At 35.9% G+C, this 21,710-nt stretch overlaps 1 protein-coding gene across 2 annotated transcripts in view; it reads right to left on the minus strand.

The window, feature by feature from the left end:
* DHX15 (DEAH-box helicase 15) overlaps positions 1–21,272 on the minus strand; it is a 51,107-nt gene extending 29,835 nt beyond the window's left edge. For both annotated transcript variants that reach the window (XM_023534128.1, XM_011365236.1), the window contains exons 1-3: positions 21,029–21,272; positions 14,675–15,110; positions 9,984–10,177 (exon numbers count right to left, since the gene is read on the minus strand). In XM_023534128.1, coding sequence (XP_023389896.1) covers positions 9,984–10,177; positions 14,675–15,110; positions 21,029–21,099 — 701 coding nt within the window. In that variant the 5' untranslated portion in view covers positions 21,100–21,272. The remainder of the gene's footprint in view (positions 1–9,983; positions 10,178–14,674; positions 15,111–21,028) is intronic.
* Between the last annotated feature and the right edge of the window lie 438 nt (positions 21,273–21,710).

Consider the following 21,710-nt stretch of genomic DNA (forward strand, 5'->3'; position numbering starts at 1 on the left):
AAATAAAGCATGGCAAAATATTATGTACTGCACATGCGTTACTTGTTTATAGTTTTGTGTTTTTATATATTTATAAATTTTCGAAACATCTCATTGTCCAGTTAAAACAAAAATCATAAAGGAAAAAATATCCACAGAAAGGTGAAAAATGTTTTCCAAAATGCCAGAAAATTTTTAAATAAACTATGTATTATTCATAATTTTAATGAATGTCAGTGACTAATGCTCAAGTTATGGGTGATGAAAAAACTGTCTTCGTGGGGAAGCAAATAACATAGTGCTATGTTATTTGGTGCAGGTGTATGGGGGAAGGGTTGAGGGAGGGAGGGAAAAAGGAAGAGCCTTCCTGAATCCCTTTCTTGAACCTTACCTCCCCCCTCCCAAATGCCTGATTGATCAAAGATGTTTGAAACGAAAACATTCTAAAATACAGGGATTAAATTATTTAAAACAATCTTAGGCAAGGTATAATGCATAATCCAGTGTTAAAATAAGTGGTTAATTAAATACTTGTACGCAATTCAAGGTTTCTGCATGGCATGAAGTATAAACAAAGCAAAGAAACAAATGACAAACTGGACAAAAATTGCATCTTATACCCAGAATGCTAATTTTGTTAAAAGCTCCTAAAAATCAATAAGAAAAAAGTTAACCAATCATAAAAAGATAGGCAAAGAATATGAACAGATATCAAATTTCATCAATCCTATAATACATTTTTTTCAAATTTACTTTTTCTGTTATTGGGATGCATTCAAAATAGCAACTCACAAATAACTATCAACCAGGTAGCAATACTTCTGGGAAAGATGAAAAAAGCGCTATTCTCGGATTCCAAAAAGAAATACAAATGGTTCATAAAGATGCTCAACTTTATACAAAAGAAATGCAAATTAAAATCATAAAGAGATTCCATTTTTCAGTTACAATATTGACAAAAAGAAATTCCACAATGTAGTACTGGCAAGGGAACAAAAACAGACGCTCATTTGCTCATTCCTTACTGGTCAGAGTAGATAAAATCTCTGTGGAGGGCAAACTAGAAACAACTAATAAAATTCAAATATGCCCTTTGACCCAACCAATTTTATTTTTAGGGAACTCATTTCACAGACATACACCGGTGCATGTGTGGAAAAATGTGTGTACAAGGCAGTAGGAGGGTACTAACGAGGGCAGCAGCAATTTTTGATAACAAAAACTGCAAATTTTTGTGCCAATCAATAGAATCAGTTAAATAACAAACTACACAGCTATTAAAAAGAATAAGGCAACTTTATATTTACTGTTCTAGAATCATCTCCAAAATACAATGTAAGTGAAATCGGCAGTCATGTGTCTTGAAACAATGCTTCTATAAACGGTGAAAAAGTTATTTTGTTCTGAAAATCCTAGTTAGGAAGTGCTGTTCCATTACTGTTAGGGTCTGGTTACCTTTCAAAGCATAAGCTTTATCAAGGCTTAACTAAATATGCAGATAAATAAAAACTATGTGTCTAAATAATCAAACACTTGACTCAGTACGACCCAAAGAAATTCGTGGTATCTGCTTCCAAGGGTATTATAAATGACTGGCATTGTTTAATCTGAGTAATTAGATTTACTGCTTTCCCTATTACCTAGGAAAGCATTACAAATACACATGGAGATGAGGATGAAGATGGAAAGAAGCAACATACACAGTCGTTAAGAGCATATCCTTAGGTTCAAGTCCTTGCTTTCTTACTGGTATCTGACCTTGAACGAGTCAACTTCTCTAATGTGCCACTAGTAAAATAATATGGTGGCTATTAATTAAATTAAAATAAACAATGTATATAATGCACCTAGTACACCAACTGCCTGGCACTTAAGTATTCAATAGAGTAGAATTCTACACTATACTGTTTCACCTGATAAATTAGAATAACATTACCCTCTCTAAAACATTTTGTAGTAAAGCCACATTTATCCTTACCAGTTGGATAAATGCAATTACTCTTAGCACAGAAAAGAGAACAGCATCTATCCTAAGTTGTATACTTCAGAAAAGCCTGAAAAACTATCAACACACACACAGACACACACAATCAAATGGGTAATAACTATATAAAAAAGTGAAAGGGGTCTGGAATTTACAAATGTATTTTACAAATGTTTGAAGTTTAAATCCCACCTTAAGAACTAGACATTTTACTGCATACTGGAATTCCAAACAGAGGGCCCATATTCAAGGAAATGGTGTTAGTCCTATATAAATAGATTGATAAATGATGTAGAGGTTTTAAATATAAATGAAATATTTAAGGTTTGTATAAATTTTCTATTTACCACTAAGTTTTTAATGGTAAATCCACTACAATCCAGTCAAGTCACATGAATGCCTCTATTAAAGAAAAGCTATCCACATTAAAATGCCTGCACGAACACGTTTCTGCATAGTTAATTTCTTCAGTTATAATAGATCAAGACTTCTAAAAGAGACTATGACCGAAAGATTTATTCACTTTTATTTTCCCTGCCATGTAACATATTTTTGTTTATAGCCCTTATGAGTAAAATACTTTTTGAATGACAACAGTAAGAAACAGAAGAACAAAGCTAAACAGCTTTCACTTATCAGGAACTATTTTAGAAGACAAGACTATATATAGCATAATGATTTTATAAAACAGCTCTTTTCACTACTAAATATGGTGAGACTGAACACCCTAACCATCCTTCATAATGACAACACTATGAAATGGCTGATTACCAAAAAAAGCAAACAATTTTCAAATATGCTCAGTGAATGCCATTATACTTATTCAATAGCTACAGATAAAAGTCATCAAATTACCTTCCAACATCAAAACAATTTCTTCCAGTATCAGTTACTTCTGTACACCACAGGTACAAAAAAAAGAATTGATCATCTACTCTAAATATAGAGGTCAGTTTAAAATTTGAAGTTATTTACCTCTTTTAAGTGATCTAGCTATTTTTAAATTCATCACTAATTTAAGAATATCTTCTGTGTATCCAAATGGCTAGCACTATATTTTTCAATTTACATAGTTCTATGAAATTAAGACAATTTCGCAAACCTGATCCCTGTGAACACAGCAGCTTAAAAAAAAACAAGACATTTTGTGGTTCAGTATTAAGATCTCCTAATGGACAGTTTATGTATAATCCCCTAACATAATCCGAGTTCAGATTACTATGTAATCTTAGTATCGATGTACTGTGATGCACCTACATAACGATATTTCGGTCAACAACATACTGCACACATGAAAGTGGCATACTATGTAGCTCGGTGTGCAGTAAGCTATACCATCTAGGTTCGTGTAAGTACACTCTATGATGTTTGCACAACAATGAAATCATCTAATGACCTATTACTTGGAATGCACCCCATCGTTCAACGGAGTATAACTATATATCCAGTCAAAAGAATAAACTACTTTTGGGTATATAATTGTTAGCCTATTTCCAGAGAATAAATATGTTCTGCCTTAATGCTTCAAAACAACTTATATTACTGTTTTCCATACTGTTAGCATGAGGTAGTTCAGAGTTTCAACTGCACATCATGCTATACTCCTTTTGATGTTATCTTTGAAAAGCTGAATTTTTCATATTTGTGATAAAAGGCAAGTACAGTTGACCCTTGAACAACATGGTTTTGCACTGCATAGATCCACTTATTATATGGATCTTTTTTCCAATAAATACCTGAACTATTTTCCATCTAAGGCTCGGAGTCCATGGATACAGAGGACAAACTACAAGCACTGATCTACTCCATTTTATATGGAGACTTGAGCACCTATAAATTTTGGTAGTGGGGGGAGTGGGGGGCAGTTCTTGGAACCAATACCCTGTGGATACTGAGAGACAACTCAAGCTGGACATGACTGATGATGAACATGACCGACCAGCACCCCTAACCCCCGCGTTCAAGAGTCAAGTGTATAAGGCAAAAATCAGTGAACAATAAAGGTGGCAGTATCCAATCTGATTCCAAGGTTTAAGAAACTGCCCATATTTAATTGGCACAGACATCGTATTAGGAAATAATGGTGATTAAGAATGAAATTAAAACACTGGATTTTTCTTTCAACTTACATGTATTTGTTTAAAAGGCTACTAAGCTGTTAGAACATAAATACTTAACTTGTTAGGAACTACTAAACAAATGGAATTCTGAGTTATTTCTTTAGGCCTGGGGTACCATGAAAAAAATTACTCAGACATTAGGTATGCTGTAAACCAAGGCATGGGAACTTCTACTCTATTTGAAACCTACTCTTCCTGTCAACAAAGTCTCTCAATCTTTCTCATCTCAAATGAAATACCTCTCCAATTCATGTGACACTCAAACTACTTTCTTAATTGCTTCACAGCTTACCTCCTTCAACCAAGTAAAAGAGCCAGTGACACTAGCACAGTTCCTTTATGTACTTAACGTTCCTTTCATTGGTAATGGGATAAACAAAGATTTATATAGGCTCAAGTTCAATTTGATGTATTATTAGCAAAAGCATTACACAGTATGATGCAACACTAATCTTACTACAGTCACAATAGCACTACATATAGCATCATATTGATTATGAGGAGTCACATGAAAAGGCACCATATAGTATCTTGAGTAAATTGGAATCTTTAATGTTTTAATGCATTTCCAATACCAAAAAAACAGTCACATGAAAAGGCACCATATAGTATCTTGAGTTAAATTGCAATCTTTAATGTTTTAATGCATTTCCAATACCAAAAAAAGGACAAAAAGAAAGCAGACAGAAAATATGAAGCCCCACTTGTACTATGTATAGCCTCATGGTTCTTAGCAGAAATGCTTAAAATCAGCAACCAAGGCATACAGCTTTATTTCTGCAAATGGCCAAAACACATTTGGCATATGTTTCAGAGTTAGATGTCTAATCAAGCAAAAGAATTGCTTAAGAAACTAACAACAGATAAAAAAGGCAACTAAATCACTTTTCAAAACACTATCCATTCCTCAAATTTTGAAAGAAATGCTCTACCATCCTCACAACAGAATTTACAGAAAGCTAGAATATGTAGGTTCTATTTTATATGTTTAAAGATGTTGGCACTGTAAACAGAGAGCTTTCTATAACTAATTCCTTGTGTTTAAGGATAAACACAAAGGTCAACTGTAATAATATATGAAGACCTTTAGGAAATCAAGTTAGCTTTCTATGAATTAACAAAGCCAATAAAATCTAATTCTAGAGCAACAGTGATTTTTTTTAGTCTTTCTGATAGGAACCACATAAGTGGTGAACAAGCCACATTTATTCTTTATTGCCACCTCTTTCTAAATATCCAGTAAAACTGTCTTTAACTTCAGTGCTACACTTGAATTAGAACAAAGCCTACCATGTAGCAGATGTTCAATAAATTAGTTTATAATTAATGTCTGTATAATTAATGATCTTTAAAGTACCAGGCCTGTTTCCACATCTCACTGTCAGCCTTAAAACAATATTTGGATTCATTCATTCATTTCATAGTGACAAGTAATGTCAAAGTTCAAGTTAAAAACCTTCAAATTATAATTCAATTGTTGTGTTAAAAGGAACTTCATTAAATTGGTTTTATAAGCCCCTTTCTAATTAACTGAGATAACTGAGTTAACTGGTTAACAAGATCCAATAATTTCTCAAACTGGGAATCTACCATCACTATCCGCAGCAGCAACAGTAGCAATGTTGTCTTAGCACTTGCTGGGTGACAGGAATTACTAAGGGCTCTACACAAATTAACATATTTGATCTTAAAACAATCTTATGAAATAGTTACCAGCTCCATCTTCAGAAAAGCACTAAGCAGAAGGAATTTAATCAATGTAACCAAGATCACAGCTAGTAAGTGGCAGGAGTAGCACACAACTAAGGCACTGTGATCCTGAACTCAGTGTTCTAGGATCTATTTCCATTTGATTCTCTTCTCAAGTCATCTATTTTAAAATGAGTCTGCCTTGTTGGAAACCACTCTGGAATCTCTATGTAGGTCTTATGCAGTTTGTGCTTCAAACTGTTGTTTCCAGGGCCCCCAAAGTGTGGAAATCTGCTATGGCAATGCTTGGTAAATCCTTCCCAATGTCAACCTTAAAGATTCTGTACCAGCCAGCTCGCTGCAGCAGTTTGCCCTAGGCTTCTACATTTGCTAAATATTTTTGGGTTCCTTTCATCTTCTTGCCTAGATTGCCTTTTGGAGATAAAAAAAAAAAAAAAATCCATAAGTTTCGAATCCACACTGTGTAAAGCAGCACTTCTTTAACTGGTTTGTTCGAACTTCTCTTAAATTTTACGGATTATCCCACTTTGAAACCCAAGACTGTTCATTTCTCACTGTCACTCAATTATAGATTTGAACGCTACATTCTGTCTTTAACTTTTCCTGATTATCTAGCAGCGTGTCCTGAAGTTATATATAAGATAAACATCTCACCATGGTACAGACAACTAATAAACAGGTGTCTTTGAGAGACCTACAATATATTCTGCTTCATAAACATTACCCCAGATTTCCCAGATTGGGTCCTTAGTCTTGTGACAGATTCCAAAATTGAAATGAATCTGATACTCAAAGGCAAACGACTTAGAATAAAAGCAAAGTATGTATACCAAATTGCCCTGTCACTATATATACCTTCCTCTCCACCAAAAGAAGTTTGAACAAATCAGGAAAAATGTCTTTCCATGAAAAACTTACCCCTTTTTCATGGTTATACTGAAAATTCTCCTAGAGTCTATTATTGTAGTGACAAATTTTACACTTCTCCCTTCCATTTCCTCATTTTTTTATTTAAAAAAAGGTTCCGTGCACAAAGCAAGCATATAGAGACATAATCTCCATTCCCAAAGAGTTTATACTCTCTCTGATAAGGCAAGAGAGATAAAGAAACCAATCTGTGACCATCCATACTGTCCATAAACCAGTCCTACATCCCAAAAGTGATCTGGCATGGAAATGTTAATTTACACAAATCAGCTGGATACTTTAAATGTAGAGACTCTAATGCCTTCTCAAGTAACAATTATTTTTCCCTTCAGAAATAAAGTAAAAAAAAAAAAAATGCTGTTCCATCTGCCTAGAACATTCTGCACCCTGTATCTCAAACCCTCCCTACTCTAGCAAATCATTACTTTCAATTCAGGCCAACTTAAATTAAATTCTGCCTTCTCCGATCTAAACTGAGTTCTCAAATCATGCTTTCATATAAACCCCAATATTCTATTTCAGAAGCCTAATCACAATTTGAAATTTTACCTTTACTTTTTATTTACCGTGTGGGGACAGAAACCAGATATACTTTTTATTACTGTACCCAGCACTGTCTGATATACAGAAGGTATTCAGCTGTGAATCAAACAGTACTTGTATAAATTACTAGGTTCCCTCAATATCAAAACAGATCACTAATTTTGCACCAAGAGGAAAAAAACAAAAAAGAAACATCATCTAAAATAACAGTGAAATTGGCTATCAAACAATCTTAAATATTATGTTTTTCTGAAGGTTCAAGACTATATAACCGTTTTATTCCCTAAAGAATTGTCGGCTCCAACAAAAAAAAAAAAAAAAGATGTATTTCATTAGTTACAACCCTAACTATAATGTGTTTCTTAAAGTCCACAGCTAAAGTCTATCAACCTCTTCTTCCTTCCATTAAAATGAATTGTTTTTCACCAACTGGTCACAAATTTGGCAACATATCTTTCACTAACTGGTCTGTTCTTCTTTAGCCCCAACCCCTTTTTTCATAATTTCCATTCTAAGATGGCAAAAGGAACACTTCAGGGGGAAAAAAATTAAAGCAGGCAAACACAACAAACGAAAAGGAAAAACCATTTATATAGCAGTGGTGGTTCTGCACTAACTTGTCTACTGTGACTGGATAGGTAATTAAAGCTGTTCTAACAAGAGTGTGTACTCATTTGTACAAATTCTCTGAAAATTGTACAATATTAGACCTAGAACCTAAAATTTATATATATATGTGCGTGTCCCCATACATTGAAGAAACTATCTCTGGACCCTTAATCTGTAGAGATGACTTAAACTTATTTATCTAGAACTCTCAAACTAATTTAAATAATATTTGTTTATCATCAACAATAAATCAAAAAGGACATGGTTACATTCTGAGTCCCTAATGCAAAAGCTTCTGAAGTTAGTCCTCTTTATCAACCTTTTATGGTGAAAACTTAAAGGCTTCTGGCTACACAATGGATATCTATAAGCATTTGAAATGAATACATAAGCATATGATAATAATTAATAGAAGGTATTGATAGTTGTCTGATGTAGTCAATCACTCTTCCTACCCAATTAACTATATAGCTGATCCTCATTAAGTTAAGGCTTTAGCTGTTTCTAACATCTGTGTTCTCATGATATGGGTTGATAGATGACTATACAAAATATATCTAGGGATTCATAAAACACTTTTTAATGAATGAACCATTCCCATCAGTCAAAACTACAACTAGCCCCATACTATTAAATAGGACTTAACATCACTTAAAAACACCACTAGGTTAGCTTCTAGCTCCTTCAAAAGATTCTCCAAGAAATGCCAATAACCTTACTCTGGAATAATTTTTTAATTTGGTTGTAGCCTCTGGAAACTATTTCATAAAAAAATCACAATGCCAAAAGTACTTTCATTTTGAGCTAACCAATCTATTTGTTACTTGTTACTCCCTAGCAAATGAACCGAAATTTTTCACAAGCGAACATCTTTTGAAAGCCTGCCACTTCCTACCCCACCCCACACACATTTTGCCCCAATACTGCATATAACTTTCTCACCTCCCAATATCCAAATTCTTTTCTCCCTGCTCAACTGTGGCTTACCAAGAAAAGTTCAATGCAGTGAATCATATATCAGAATATTATTCCTCCTAAAAATAAGTTAAATCTGCCTTTTATTATCAAGTCATTTACATTATTTGTATTTTAAATAGAAAACCACGAGCTGATTTTGCTTATGTAATTCTTTTGTCAATTATACTGTAATTACTACTAATCAGTAATGTATCACTGAAGATTTCTTCAATGAAGATTAAGGTTTAAGCCAAAAACATGCCTCATAAAGTCATAGACGAGCTGACTAAGTAAACACTTAACTCCAACTGTTATTAAAACTGATACTGAATTCATGAATTTAAAGATCTAATACATGAAAAATTTAATATGTCATTTTACTCCATAACACTATTCATAATCCTGCTATCAAAGGCTCATGTCATTGCCCATGTAACATTTTCCTCCAAAACTGTCTTCTAGAAACAACCTCTGGGAAGACTGCATCATGACAAAAATAATTTTTTTTAAATGATTCATATGTGATTTATATTTCTCATACATACAAAATAAACAGAACAAAAGAAGATTTTCAAGAGAATTACATACATTTCTAGTCATGCAGAATGAAAAGTGTAAGATAAGGATAAAAAAATATACAAGTCAAAGGAAATGTTAGGAAGCTCAATATGGTAGTCAATCACGTGCACAACAATATTATGAAGAGTGAGAACTGAGAATTCTAAGAGTATATCACAGAACAAAAGACAATCCTCCTTTTAGCTCATAACATATGCATGGTATTAGCGTATAATTAACATTAAAAGCCCTCTCCCCCAAATAAATCCTAATCCATCCCATACATCATTCTAAACTTAATGTCTTTTACTAAGATGTCACTTTACTTTTCTATCACATTTAAATCATATAACATTTCACCTAAGATAAAGCACCAGGTAACTAAAATCTGAGCTTTGAACTTCAACGTCTACTAATAGCTATATATATTACTATCAAGAAAAAGAATCCACATTAAAGTATTATCTAATAAGTCTAAAAAGTCTTATCGTTTTGGACTATTCTAAATGTGGATGACTCGAGACTCCACTAGCAAAGTTTCCTGTCTAGTAGCAGAAAACTAAGAGAAAGTGTCCATTTTTAAAGATAGTACTTACTTAAGAATGGTTTTTGCACTACTGCAGTCTTCAAATCGAATGGAGTAACCAACTTCCTGGCCCAACATCACATCCATTTCATCAGCAACTCTCTGAGCCACACTCATTGCAGCCACTCTCCTGGGTTGGGTACAGGCAACTCCTCTCTTGGGTCCTGGTAATGATCGCATGTACTCCACACACCACTGTGGAATCTATCAAATAATTTCACATTTACATTAATTCTACTCTGCCTGCATATCAGATATAGTTAACATAAAGTGTTTTACCTCATTCTAGTAATTGAAAAAATTCAATTAGGCTCAACACAAATTATTATTTATGACTCAAACTTATAACAGCATGAGCACTCAGCCAAGGAAAGGTCATGTATAATACTAACATGACGTAACTACTCGAGTGGGCTAGGTCCAGAGGCTTTGCTGGATACGTGCTCTAGTATCAACTTCTACTATTAACTACTATTCTATGCGCTGCAAAAAATTCAACTTATAAAAAATTCTACTTTATAACAAAGGTTAGTGTCCAAAAATATTCTAAGAAACTATAAATTCCTATATAATTTGGGTTACAAAATGCAGGTGAAAGTAGAAATCATATCTACTTACAATTATAAAGCTGTTATCTTCAAATTCAATTCAAATAATGTTTGAATTAAAAGCAGGCAGAACCTAACCGCTATCCTTCTCCCCTCAGGTGAGGTACGCACAATGGCAGCACCTTAGGTACCACATTAAAAGTCAATTCTAGTTAACTGTCATCTCAGATTCAAGATGACCGAGAGAAGCAGCACTTCCCTAAAGAAGGGCAGCCAAGGGAAAAAGAAGGAAAAAAACACCTAGTATAAGTTGGTTGATTGCCATGATGACAAGGCATTTCCTCTCTGTTCCATTATCAATAGAAGCTAACAGATCCTCCAATTTCATGGTTCTCCATTCACTTACTTGGGGGGGGGAGGGAGGAAAAATATCTTAAGTGCTTACATTAAATGGGAATCCATTAACATACGAACGTGATGGGTCTCCAGCAAAGCCTCTAAGAGCCCATCAGGCTCTAACGCTAGAAAAAATGCATTTGGGGGGATTTTGGGGGTACAGAATTTTTATAATAACTGAATAATATTGGTTGCATACTATTACTACATTTTTGTTAGCTTACTTCTGCAATTTGGGGATGTATTGTCACTGACAAGTATCTGAAAGGGGGAGGGTTATTATGCTGCTTCTCTAGGAACATACCAATGCATTTAAATGAACAAAAATACTCAACTAAAAGAGAAGTGGCCCTCTGGGTTTGCAAATCCAAAGACCAATGCTTAAGTTTTCCAGCAAGACTTTACATATATCTTCATCTCAGCAAGTCTCTCACAAAGGCAAAATGTACTTTATAAGACCAAATAAAATAAAATTCAAAAAAACATTTACTGGTCAAGTAAAGCTATCTAAAATTAATTCAGAATTCTCAAGGCAAGAATGTTCACAAGTTCACTCCAGTGAAATGGAGAGCTTACTCCCACTTTAAAAAACAAAATATATAATGTTCTGGCTAATTCAGCAATTTTGAACTTTTGATCTCAGGAACTCTAATACTCTTAAAATAATCTAGGATGCCAAACAACTAATAGATTTACTATAATAGGAAATTAAAACTGAAAAATTATTAAAATATTTATTAATTCCTAACAAAAACTCATCTTATGTTAACATAAACAATTTCTATGAATAACTACATTTTCTAAACCAAAAAAATTTAGCAAGAGTAGTTTTACATTTTTGCTTATTTCTAATGTCTGGCTTAATAGGAGACAGCTGGATTCTTTTATCTGCTTCTATTTTGAATGTGTTGTAATATTTGTTTTGTTTGAAGTGTACGAAGAAAATCCCAGGACCTTTGAAAAGGTTTCAAGGACTTTCAAGGGTTCCCAGGCAGTATATGGAGAACTGCTTAGTCAATCTCATCTATTCATATTTCTAAGAATAGCATTAAGGGAAGTAGGTCCTGAAAATACAGTACTAGCTGTTCAAGCCAGGGATCAAATCTTGCAAAGCTATTCCTTCCTTTCACCTTCTTCCCTTCTTCCATTTGTAGCCACCTTCCTAAAAACTGATCCTCAACCCACTAGTCTTCTTGTTTTATACATTACCCTGAGCAGTCTTATTTACTCTTGACATCTGGTAACTACCTACAATCAAATGTCAATCCTAACTCTAGTTCCCATCCCTGACTTAGTGGTCATTTCCACTTGAATATTTTATTGGTATCCCAAATTCAACAAGTTCAAAACCAAAACTATTTCTCACCTTCCTCCAAATATTAATTCCTCCCATGCCTCCTACTCAAAAATAGTAACATCCTTACTCCAATCTATCTTTTCCTCTTCATTCTACCACCCTTTACAGAGTCAAAATTTCATTAAGACCTCCTACATAATCTGTCATCGACATTCTCACCAAACAGGACACTTTGTAAAAATCCCTGTCATCTCCTTCCCATTAAAAAGTTCTGATGGCTCTCTGATCTATAGCAAGATACATTAAGGCCCAACCTCCTGTCCAGTCTCACCTGCCCTACCTCACTCTTTACACACATCCTATATTCTATCCAAGACATGTAATGCTTTCTCTTCTTTAAATGTGTCCTTGCTCATGTTGTCCCTTGGCTGAACTAGCTGTAGTTTCTTATATGTAGATATCATAAGTGCATACCAAGTTGCAATGTGAAATGTCTTTACTCAGTCAAAAGTTAAAGTTACTACTTTTGATTCCATTTGGAGGATTTCATTTTTCTAATAGACCCAAAAAGATAACCAAAAAATGACTAATTACTCTTAATGGTTTTGAGTCAAAATTTAACATAAGAGTATGCCAAAAAGCATTTGGGTGAAATTTACTATTTAACTGTTCAGTTTCCCTTCAAATCTCCCAAGCCTTGCAATCCTGAGTATTCAAGTATCTTAAATAAGAACCAAAAAAAACTCAAATATTAATTCAAATAATCTTGTTCTGAGTTGACTTGACCTTCTTCTACACTAACTGCTACTAAATGAACTCATCTCTGAAATAAGGTTAACCATCTAAGATCAGAGAACAGCAGTACGAAATAATATAACTTTGACTATGAGACAAAGGGACAAAGTTTTAAATACTGAGCCCACCTAAATCTACCATGTAACCCAGAGAAACTCACTAAACCTAAGATTCTCATAAATCTAAGCCTTATTCTGTTCATCTGTAAAACAGTAATTAACAACTTCCTTGCAGGAATGTTGAAAAACTTAAATGAGATAATACATACCAAGTACACAGTGCCTTGGTTTTACCTAATTGCTGATTAAATGGGTGTTGTTAATACTATGAAATGAGTTAAACTAGCTGAATTCATTATTAAAAATACTATATTAAGAAGTTTAGAGTAATATCTTTTCATGTATTCAATTCCTTAAATTTCCATAAGGTGATAAAGTTTCAGTTCATAATATCAACACTAACTTTCCCTTCACTTAAAAAGAAAATCATACTCTTTAAGGCTCAGACTTTAATAAAACTTATTTTAATTGCTAGTACAGCCTTCAAAACATCTTTATGTACTCAAATTGATAGATTTGTGCCATATGTAACTTAAGGATAACATATATGCAGTATGCGCAAATATAAACATGTATCATAGGTACATAAACATAAAAAAACGGGCCAGCAGGAAACACAATAAATTATTATTTCTGCAAGGTGAGTAACCATTATATTCATTTTAACACTTTCCTGAATTCCTCAAATTTCCTACAATGTCAAGGGATTGTTACTGTGTAATATCTAAGAAATTTTTAACTGATGAGTTAGGCTCAAGCATATGAAAATACGCATAACCTCACTCACAGCAAGAATGGAAATTAAATATTACAATAAAATACCATTTTTCACCTACGAGATCTGTACACACTAATGGTTTCCCACACATGTCGTCATGCATGCTCATGGAAAGGTAAACTGCTATGTTCCCTGTAGAATGCTATTTGGCTATATGTACCATCATTATGAACAATCCTCTGATCCAGAAATTTCTATTTCTGGGAATTTATCTAATAGATAAACTTGTCCATGCAAAACAACCATCGGAAGCAGCCTAGGTGTCTATTACCTAGGCCCCGCAAATAATGGCTTATCCATGTTTGAAAATTTCCTGGATATATTACTAACAAGATACCAGTAAATGTTTAGTTTGTGTGTGGATGTGTGTAGAGAATACTAGATGGATGACAGACACAAGTAAAGAGATTTTATTTAGCTCTATTTTTTTTTTAAATGATAACATTCACATGGTTCAAAATAAACCAACAAAAAAGAACTAAAATGAAAACCACTCCAATGGTTCAGATCTCTCTACCCAAGCACTAGAAAACAAACCCTGTATCCCCAAATTTGTACTATCCCAGAGTCAAAGTGGATGGGAGAGCATCACCCTGCTATCTTTAATATAACAAAACCGGAAAAAAATAGCACTGCTATTTTCCCCCACAGACTCAAGAAAATAGGTACTCTCTACTGGATTCCCACTCTCTAAGTCACTTAAAAAATGCTAAATACCAAAGCAGCTATTCTTCAAGAAGGCCTATCAGACAGTAGACAATGAGAGAAATAAACATTTAGTAAACTTAAACATTAATAAAATATGTACCATGGTATACAATAACTCACCTGTGTTGTTTTACCAGACCCAGTCTCACCAACCAGTACAAAGGACTGATGTCTAACCAGAATATCTGTAAACCTATCCTTGTATTCCCAAACAGGGAGTTGAAGCCGTTTCTTTAGAATATCATAGTATCGAGGAGTATGGGGTAAGTTGGTAAATGGATTAATACACTGTGGAAGTGATGTGTGTCCTGCATGTCCGGTGTGTGTTGAATGAGCAGAATGTGTCGAATGTGTTGAATGTGCCGAGTGGGTTGAGTGAGCTGAATGGGAGGCTTTTAAAGGTGGTAATCCAGCACTGATAAGCATAGCATTAGTGGAAGCTCGCAATTCCTTCTCCTTTTCTTTCTCCCTTTCCCGCTCTCTATCTCCTCTATCACGTTCTCGGTCTCGATCTTTAGACCGATCTTCACGATCACGGTCACGATCTCGATCCTTCCTAAAAAAATAATAAAACAAAATAAATTTAGAATTCAGATTCTGAATTTTATGTAAAATGTTCACAGCAGTGTTATAATCAGAAAGAAATCAACCAAATGAATAAACTGATATAAAACTCAATGAATTACATTAAGTAGCAGAAATAATGAAAAAGAACTTATAATCAAGGATTTTCCAGGCCTCTCCCATAAACATCCTTTCTCCAACACTTAGCAAATAAAACTCCTTCCTACCTACTTAGAAATTAGACTGAAGACAGGGTAGGGAAAAGGTAGGGCCAAATCAGGCAAAAAATAAATACATAAAGATGGCATTACAATCTTTCCCAGATTCTCCTTCAAGTTATGCAAAAAGGTATTTTTTACGCTGAAGGTATGTTCAAAATTTAGCAAGAAGATTGCTTCTGGACGCAAAAACAATTCCATCTTACAGAGTAATATAAATATAAATTAAAGGATTATAGCTGTGTTTTCTTGAAAGTACTTTCCAGTACTTTCCCAATTTTGTTCAACAAGCGTATATTACCCTATAAGAAAAACTAAAATTAAAACTTCCTTATTCTTTTGTTTTTATTTATTCTTGCATGACATTAATAGTAACAATAAATCATTGGAAATACTTTGCAAACCTATGTACAATTTGGTCACCCAGAGTGAAACACAGCCCATGAAAAACACACTTCACTGATAAACACTATTAAGTTGTTTAAAATTATGCAGATGGCCACTAATAAACTTAGGTCAATTTCAAGTACTCAATTCTATTATCTACTTCCAGTTATTAGAGATGATCCCCAATACAATCATAATTTAAATAAAATCTATGCCCATTCATTCTACTAATCCAGTTTACTTTGGACCAAGTCCTATAGCAGACCAACTTGCCACAAGGTGTTTGAATCCAGACTTGAACAGTCAGGCAACATGGAGTTATGACACAAGCCACAAAACACGTCACTGCTCCTTATTCAAAACACACAAGACACACAAATTTCCTACACCTTAATTATCAGTAGAGTGGAAAAGATTATTCAATCTCTATAATAGCACATCGGCTGGGAAACAACAGTAAGTCCTCTTGGTACAATATAGCTAAAATGCTAAACCTAGCAAGAGGTTCTCCAATTATAGAAACAATAAGCTACCCAATTACATTTGTTCTTGCCTATCCTAAAATATATCATTCTAGTCTATTCCATAGGCATATACTTAGACAGAAAAGCCTTATTATATGTGGTTTTTACATAGATAACATATATAATCACATACACTCTTCAGATATCCCAGTGCTCTTCTACAGAACCAAAGGACATACCAGCTAGGATGGAAGTCTCTCAGACAATCTGGCATAAAGAGAAAGGGGAAAAGAATCCAAAGAATAACCAACCAAACAATGTGAAGTCTCACAATTCAAAACTTGGGCTTCTTGGTCTATCTTTGAAATATGCCACCAATTATCCTTTCTTTGTTTCTCTCATTCTGCCTCTGACCTAAGGTGTTCATTAATTAAAAATTTATGTTGTAAATGAGGAACAGCTTATAATAGGGTAGAGAGAAATATGCCCAGCAAAATGAGAAGCACTAAAGCCACAAATGGTTCAAAGGCTGGATGTCTTAAAGATCTGAGAACATAAAGAACATCTGATCTAAATAAAAAAAGAATTCACATTTCTAGTATTCTATCGTGGCAGGTGGCGGGAAGAGGCAGGGAGGCGGATGGACATGAGATATGACTACAAAGTTTAATAAACTTCTATACTTCTCGCACAATACCAGGCACTTAACATATGGAACTAACCTTTCAAGGTTATAAAGTATGGGGGATACAAAGTGATAGACAAAGTAAATCAAATACCACCATGTTTTGTTATAGTAATATCTATACTAACAAAGATGTTTTTCAGGGGCTTACTTCATCAGAAACATCATTAACAAAAATCACTACAGCACAGGAAGCATAAAATGCATTCTAAAAACACAAAGATCAACTGCTGACCATGTTGGGGGGCGGGTAAATTGTGATATAAGAGTAAATAGAGCATTGAGATGTATAACCACTGGCAAGGTACTCAATTCACTAATCTGCAAAGTAAAAAATTATCAATAAAAGCCTTAAAGAAATCCAACAGGAAAGATGCATAAGACAAATTCAATCACCTTCAAATGCTCCCTGTGATTCGAACTGTCTACCTTCAATGGGAGAGGGAAAATAAAAATTAAAGGTCAGTTAAAGGAGTTTGAAGCCAATGCTTCATAAACATGTGTAGACTGTTGTACATATGCATGTTTTTTTTAAACTGGCACTTATTATAAAGAAGTTTTATTGTTATAAAGATTTACTATTTGAGGTATAATGCCTAAAAACTATCAAAGTAGTGCCTTACCTTCACTGAGTCATAAGACTGGCAGGGAGAGACACAAGACAGTTGTTGAACATGTGGTTCTGTACACTGTCTCAGCTCAATCCTAATTCAGCTCTTAACTATATGACCACAGATTTTTTTTTTCACCTATAAAATGTGGCTACTCATATGCTCTGTGGGTTATTTCAAGAATTAAATAAGTTAACATATACAGTGCATGAAACATAGTAAATGCCCAATAAATACTGCTTATCTTTAAAGGTTTTTTCATAAAATTTTGAATGCACACAGAATAACAGGAACTAAAGTACTGCTAAGGAAGATGTAAACTGGTCATCAAAATCAGAATATTTAAACTAAGCATAGCTTTTTATCTGGCAATCTCACTTCCAGGCACATCTTTTGAGAATATACGTGTGCAAATATGTACATACAGCATGTTTATCATACTTTTCACTTACAGAATAATGAAGACTGGGAAACTACCAAAGCATCGCTGAACAAGAAATTGGTTAAATAAGTTATGGTTACCATTTTACAAATGGAATACTATGCAGCCAACGAAAAGGAGATCTATTTCACAGTTTATGACATTTCTTAGTAAATAAAAACCAAAACACAAAACGTATTTTTAAAAAAAACCCATTGATATTAAATACTATAATTTATATCTGTGAATAAATATAGATCTTTTTAAAAGTTCATTTAGAGATTAAAGATGGGGTGAAAATTTCATGGAATTTTTTGCCTTTTTGTTTATATCTTCATGTATGACCCTTTCTTGTGTTCTCCAGGGGGCAAGTTACTTAACCTCACCTACACCAGAGGACTGTAGTGAAAAATGTACTTATACATACAAAGCACCTAGAACAGTTTCGGGAGCACAGTATGAGCACAGTATGTACTCTACATATGTTATCATATTATTAGTATATTTCTTTTACATTTCCACAACTAACAGCAAAAGCTCTGATCAGAAAGTAGTATCAGAAACTAATGTCAAAGTGAAAAATATACCTATTTTCAAAAAGTTTTTTCTATACTTCAACAGCAGGATGTCTTCTGGGTAATAATTTTATAGGGAAAATTTTGTGACAGAGAAATGAATAAGGTCAGTTTGTAACATAAACTTTTTAACTTTTCTACCTGACCCCCAAGTTAAAATTTACCAAGAGTAAATAAAGCTATATATAGTTTGGGAGTTTGAATCTGAGTGAAATCTCCCAATGCATTACCTTTCCTTCCCAGTACTGAGGAAATGGTATAGCCGTGTTTGGCAGTGTTCACAAGACTTAAACAGCCTATCCTCTCAAAACCACCTGCTAACTATCAAAGCTTAAAAAATCTGCATGCTTCCACAGCAGTCAAAAGTGACTTTTTAAGTCATGAAATATGAGCAAAAAAAACTGAGCACTAATATACTTTGTAAGACCACTACTAAAGAAAATTACTTCTGAGAAATGACATTCAGGTAACATAGATATGAGCATACAATTGTCCCACAAGATATCTCAGAACTTGGGCTTCATTACAGAGAGATGTCATATAATAACTGAGAATCATAAGGTCACCATCATAGACCTATAAAGTCCATAGTTTTACTAATGATATCTGATCTTCCAGAGAAAGGGAGCAACTCCATGTACCTATCATGGGACCATCAATCCCAAGAAAAGCATTTAAATGGTGCACATCCACACAAATAAGTGAATTCAATCTTTCCTAGTGTATTTTGTTCCAATTTGAACTCTTGTGAGAGACATCACTTGCATCTTAACCAGATGACAAGCAATTTATTTTTGCCTCACAGGAACCAAGAACCAAGTGTTCCCTACTTTACCGACCCATCATAAATGGTATTAAAATAGGTTGTAATGACTCTTAACTACAGTCATAATCCGTGTGTTGTAATAGAAAAAGAGGCTAAGGGTGAAAATAGAAAGATCAAGGTTCTAAATCCAGCTGTGAACTGTGTCAGGTTGTACAAGTCACCTTTACAATTCAGGGTCTCCCTTTTTCATCCCTTGAGTGGAGCTCATTATACTCGTTTAAAGTTACTTCCTGCTGTAAACAGTCTGTGACAAGTAGCTCTAATGAGTTATAAGTTTTGCTAGAGGGGCAGGAAGGTAAAAAGAACAGCTTAAAAAGAGAGAAAACCAAAGTCTAACATTGTAAACTAAAAATTTTACACTATTAAAATGTTAACATACTTCTGCTTTCCATATTTAATATATAGGAAGGTATCAAAAAGCACACCCTTACAATGCAGGCTTATATTCCAGACAGATACCTGGAAAGCAATACAAATGAAGGACTTGGGGTGAACAAATTCACAAAAGTTATACAGAAGACTTGACAGTGATTCTGAACACGTACACAATAAAATGATAAAATTATACAACGTATTTGGATAGTCAGACGTGTATTTGCCTGAATTATCCAAATAACTCTGTACTTAAGTAATGAAAACACCCACTGGACAAGAAATTATTTTAACGCAACTGCTAGTCTATTGTTAGATTCACCTGTACCTTCGAAGAAACGCTAAGGTAAAAAGTACTCTGAAACACCACGAATTTATTTCAACTCTCAACCTTCCCACAAGCGATATTCTGCCATAAATACTAAAAACTTTTTGAAAGGGGCTTCTCGTTTCAAAAGCTTATTAATGGAGGGAGGGGGCGTGGGGTAGAAATCAAGAGCTTGCTAGGAAAAAAAATGCCCTCTAATTCCTATTCCAGGAATGCCCAATAACCACTGTTTTAGCCAAAGCAGGAAATAAAGGAGATGGCGGGAGCGTAGGCAGAGAGCGGAAGTTTGCCTAGTATCTACTTTGAAGTGTTTGAATGGACCGAGGTACGCGCTCTCCCGCCAAAGTACAAACTCAGTGGCTCCAAACTTCCAGCCTTCCTGCCCATCAGGTATACTCCACGTTTTCCTTTCTCCCGGCAGGCCCTCCCTCTACTCTCCCTTCCCCCGAGAACTCCTCGTCTGCAAGCCTCATTCAACTCCCGCCACCCCCACCCCAGCCAACAAGAAGAATCCACGCGCTTCCCTCACTTTCCGCCCTCCTACTTTCCCCTGGCTGGGCATCCACCCGCTCCCAGGGCCCTCTCCCGGCCTCTCTGCCTGAGGAGTACCTGGTGCCCTTGGAAGCGAATACTCCCGCCGCGCCCTCCCCCATCGCCTCCCCCGACTCCAGGCCTTACCCGGGAACCTAGGCCACGAGGTCCGCAGTTTCCTCCCGCCCGCTCCCCTCGAAGTGACTCCTGCTTGGCAGGATCTGGGGAGGAGGTGCCCTCGTGGCTACAACAGGCCTCTTCACCCTCCCGACTGGGCCGGGCGGCGGCCGCGCAATCCATCTCCCCGCGCCCTTGCCCGGCCGAACGCCGGGAGTGGCGCCGCTCTCCCCGACCCGCTGCTAATGAACCGAGCCTGAAGGAAAACAAAAGGTCGGGCTCCGGGCCCCGCTCGGCCAAGCCGGCCCTGGCCCGCTTCCCGCCGCGACCCCAACAAAGCCCGAGCCGCTGCCTCGCGCCCCCGGCCTGGCTTACCCATCGGTCCCCGCACGCTTCTTGCCGGAGGGGTAATCCTCCCCCAGGTCCAACCGGTGCCGCTTGGACATCTTCGGACTCTTCGAACGGGCGGTTAAGAGGAAGGAAAATAAAGGAGCTGGCGGCCTTATAGGCGCAGTCGACGGCAGCTACTTAACTCTGAAGGACCCCCCTACTCCTCCCGCTACAACAGCCTACACCGTGCGGCCGGAACCAGGAGCTAAAATGGCGGCGGCGACGAGGGCTGGGCCGCCGTGCGCGCTTCCGCAGCGTGCTGTGCGTGCGTGCGTAGTGAGCGCGCACGCATCGGAGGCGGGAACTCCAGGCCCGTCCTATTTCTTTCCCGCCGATCTCCTCCCAGCCCCAGGAGCCTTATGCCACCTAAGCAGATGCGAGCGGAGTGACCCAAGGCCTTCACACCCTTCTCTGATTTAGGAAATTGAAAGATAAATCCTAGTTAGAAAATACTATCCATCTGTATTAACCTAGCATCAGGGGAGTCTGAGACCCAGAGAGTTTGAGAAACCGAGATCACGTAGCTGGTAAGGGGCACAGCCAGGTTGGAACCCAACTATTTTATAACTCCAGTTCTAGAACTTGAAGCCACCGACCAGATACTCAGTTGCAGTGAGGAAACCGTGGTGAGAAAAATGTCAAAACTTGCTATGATCCATTTTGCCCG

The sequence above is a fragment of the Pteropus vampyrus genome, unplaced genomic scaffold (genome assembly GCF_000151845.1).
Source record: "Pteropus vampyrus isolate Shadow unplaced genomic scaffold, Pvam_2.0 Scaffold5, whole genome shotgun sequence".
Lineage (NCBI taxonomy): Eukaryota > Metazoa > Chordata > Mammalia > Chiroptera > Pteropodidae > Pteropus > Pteropus vampyrus.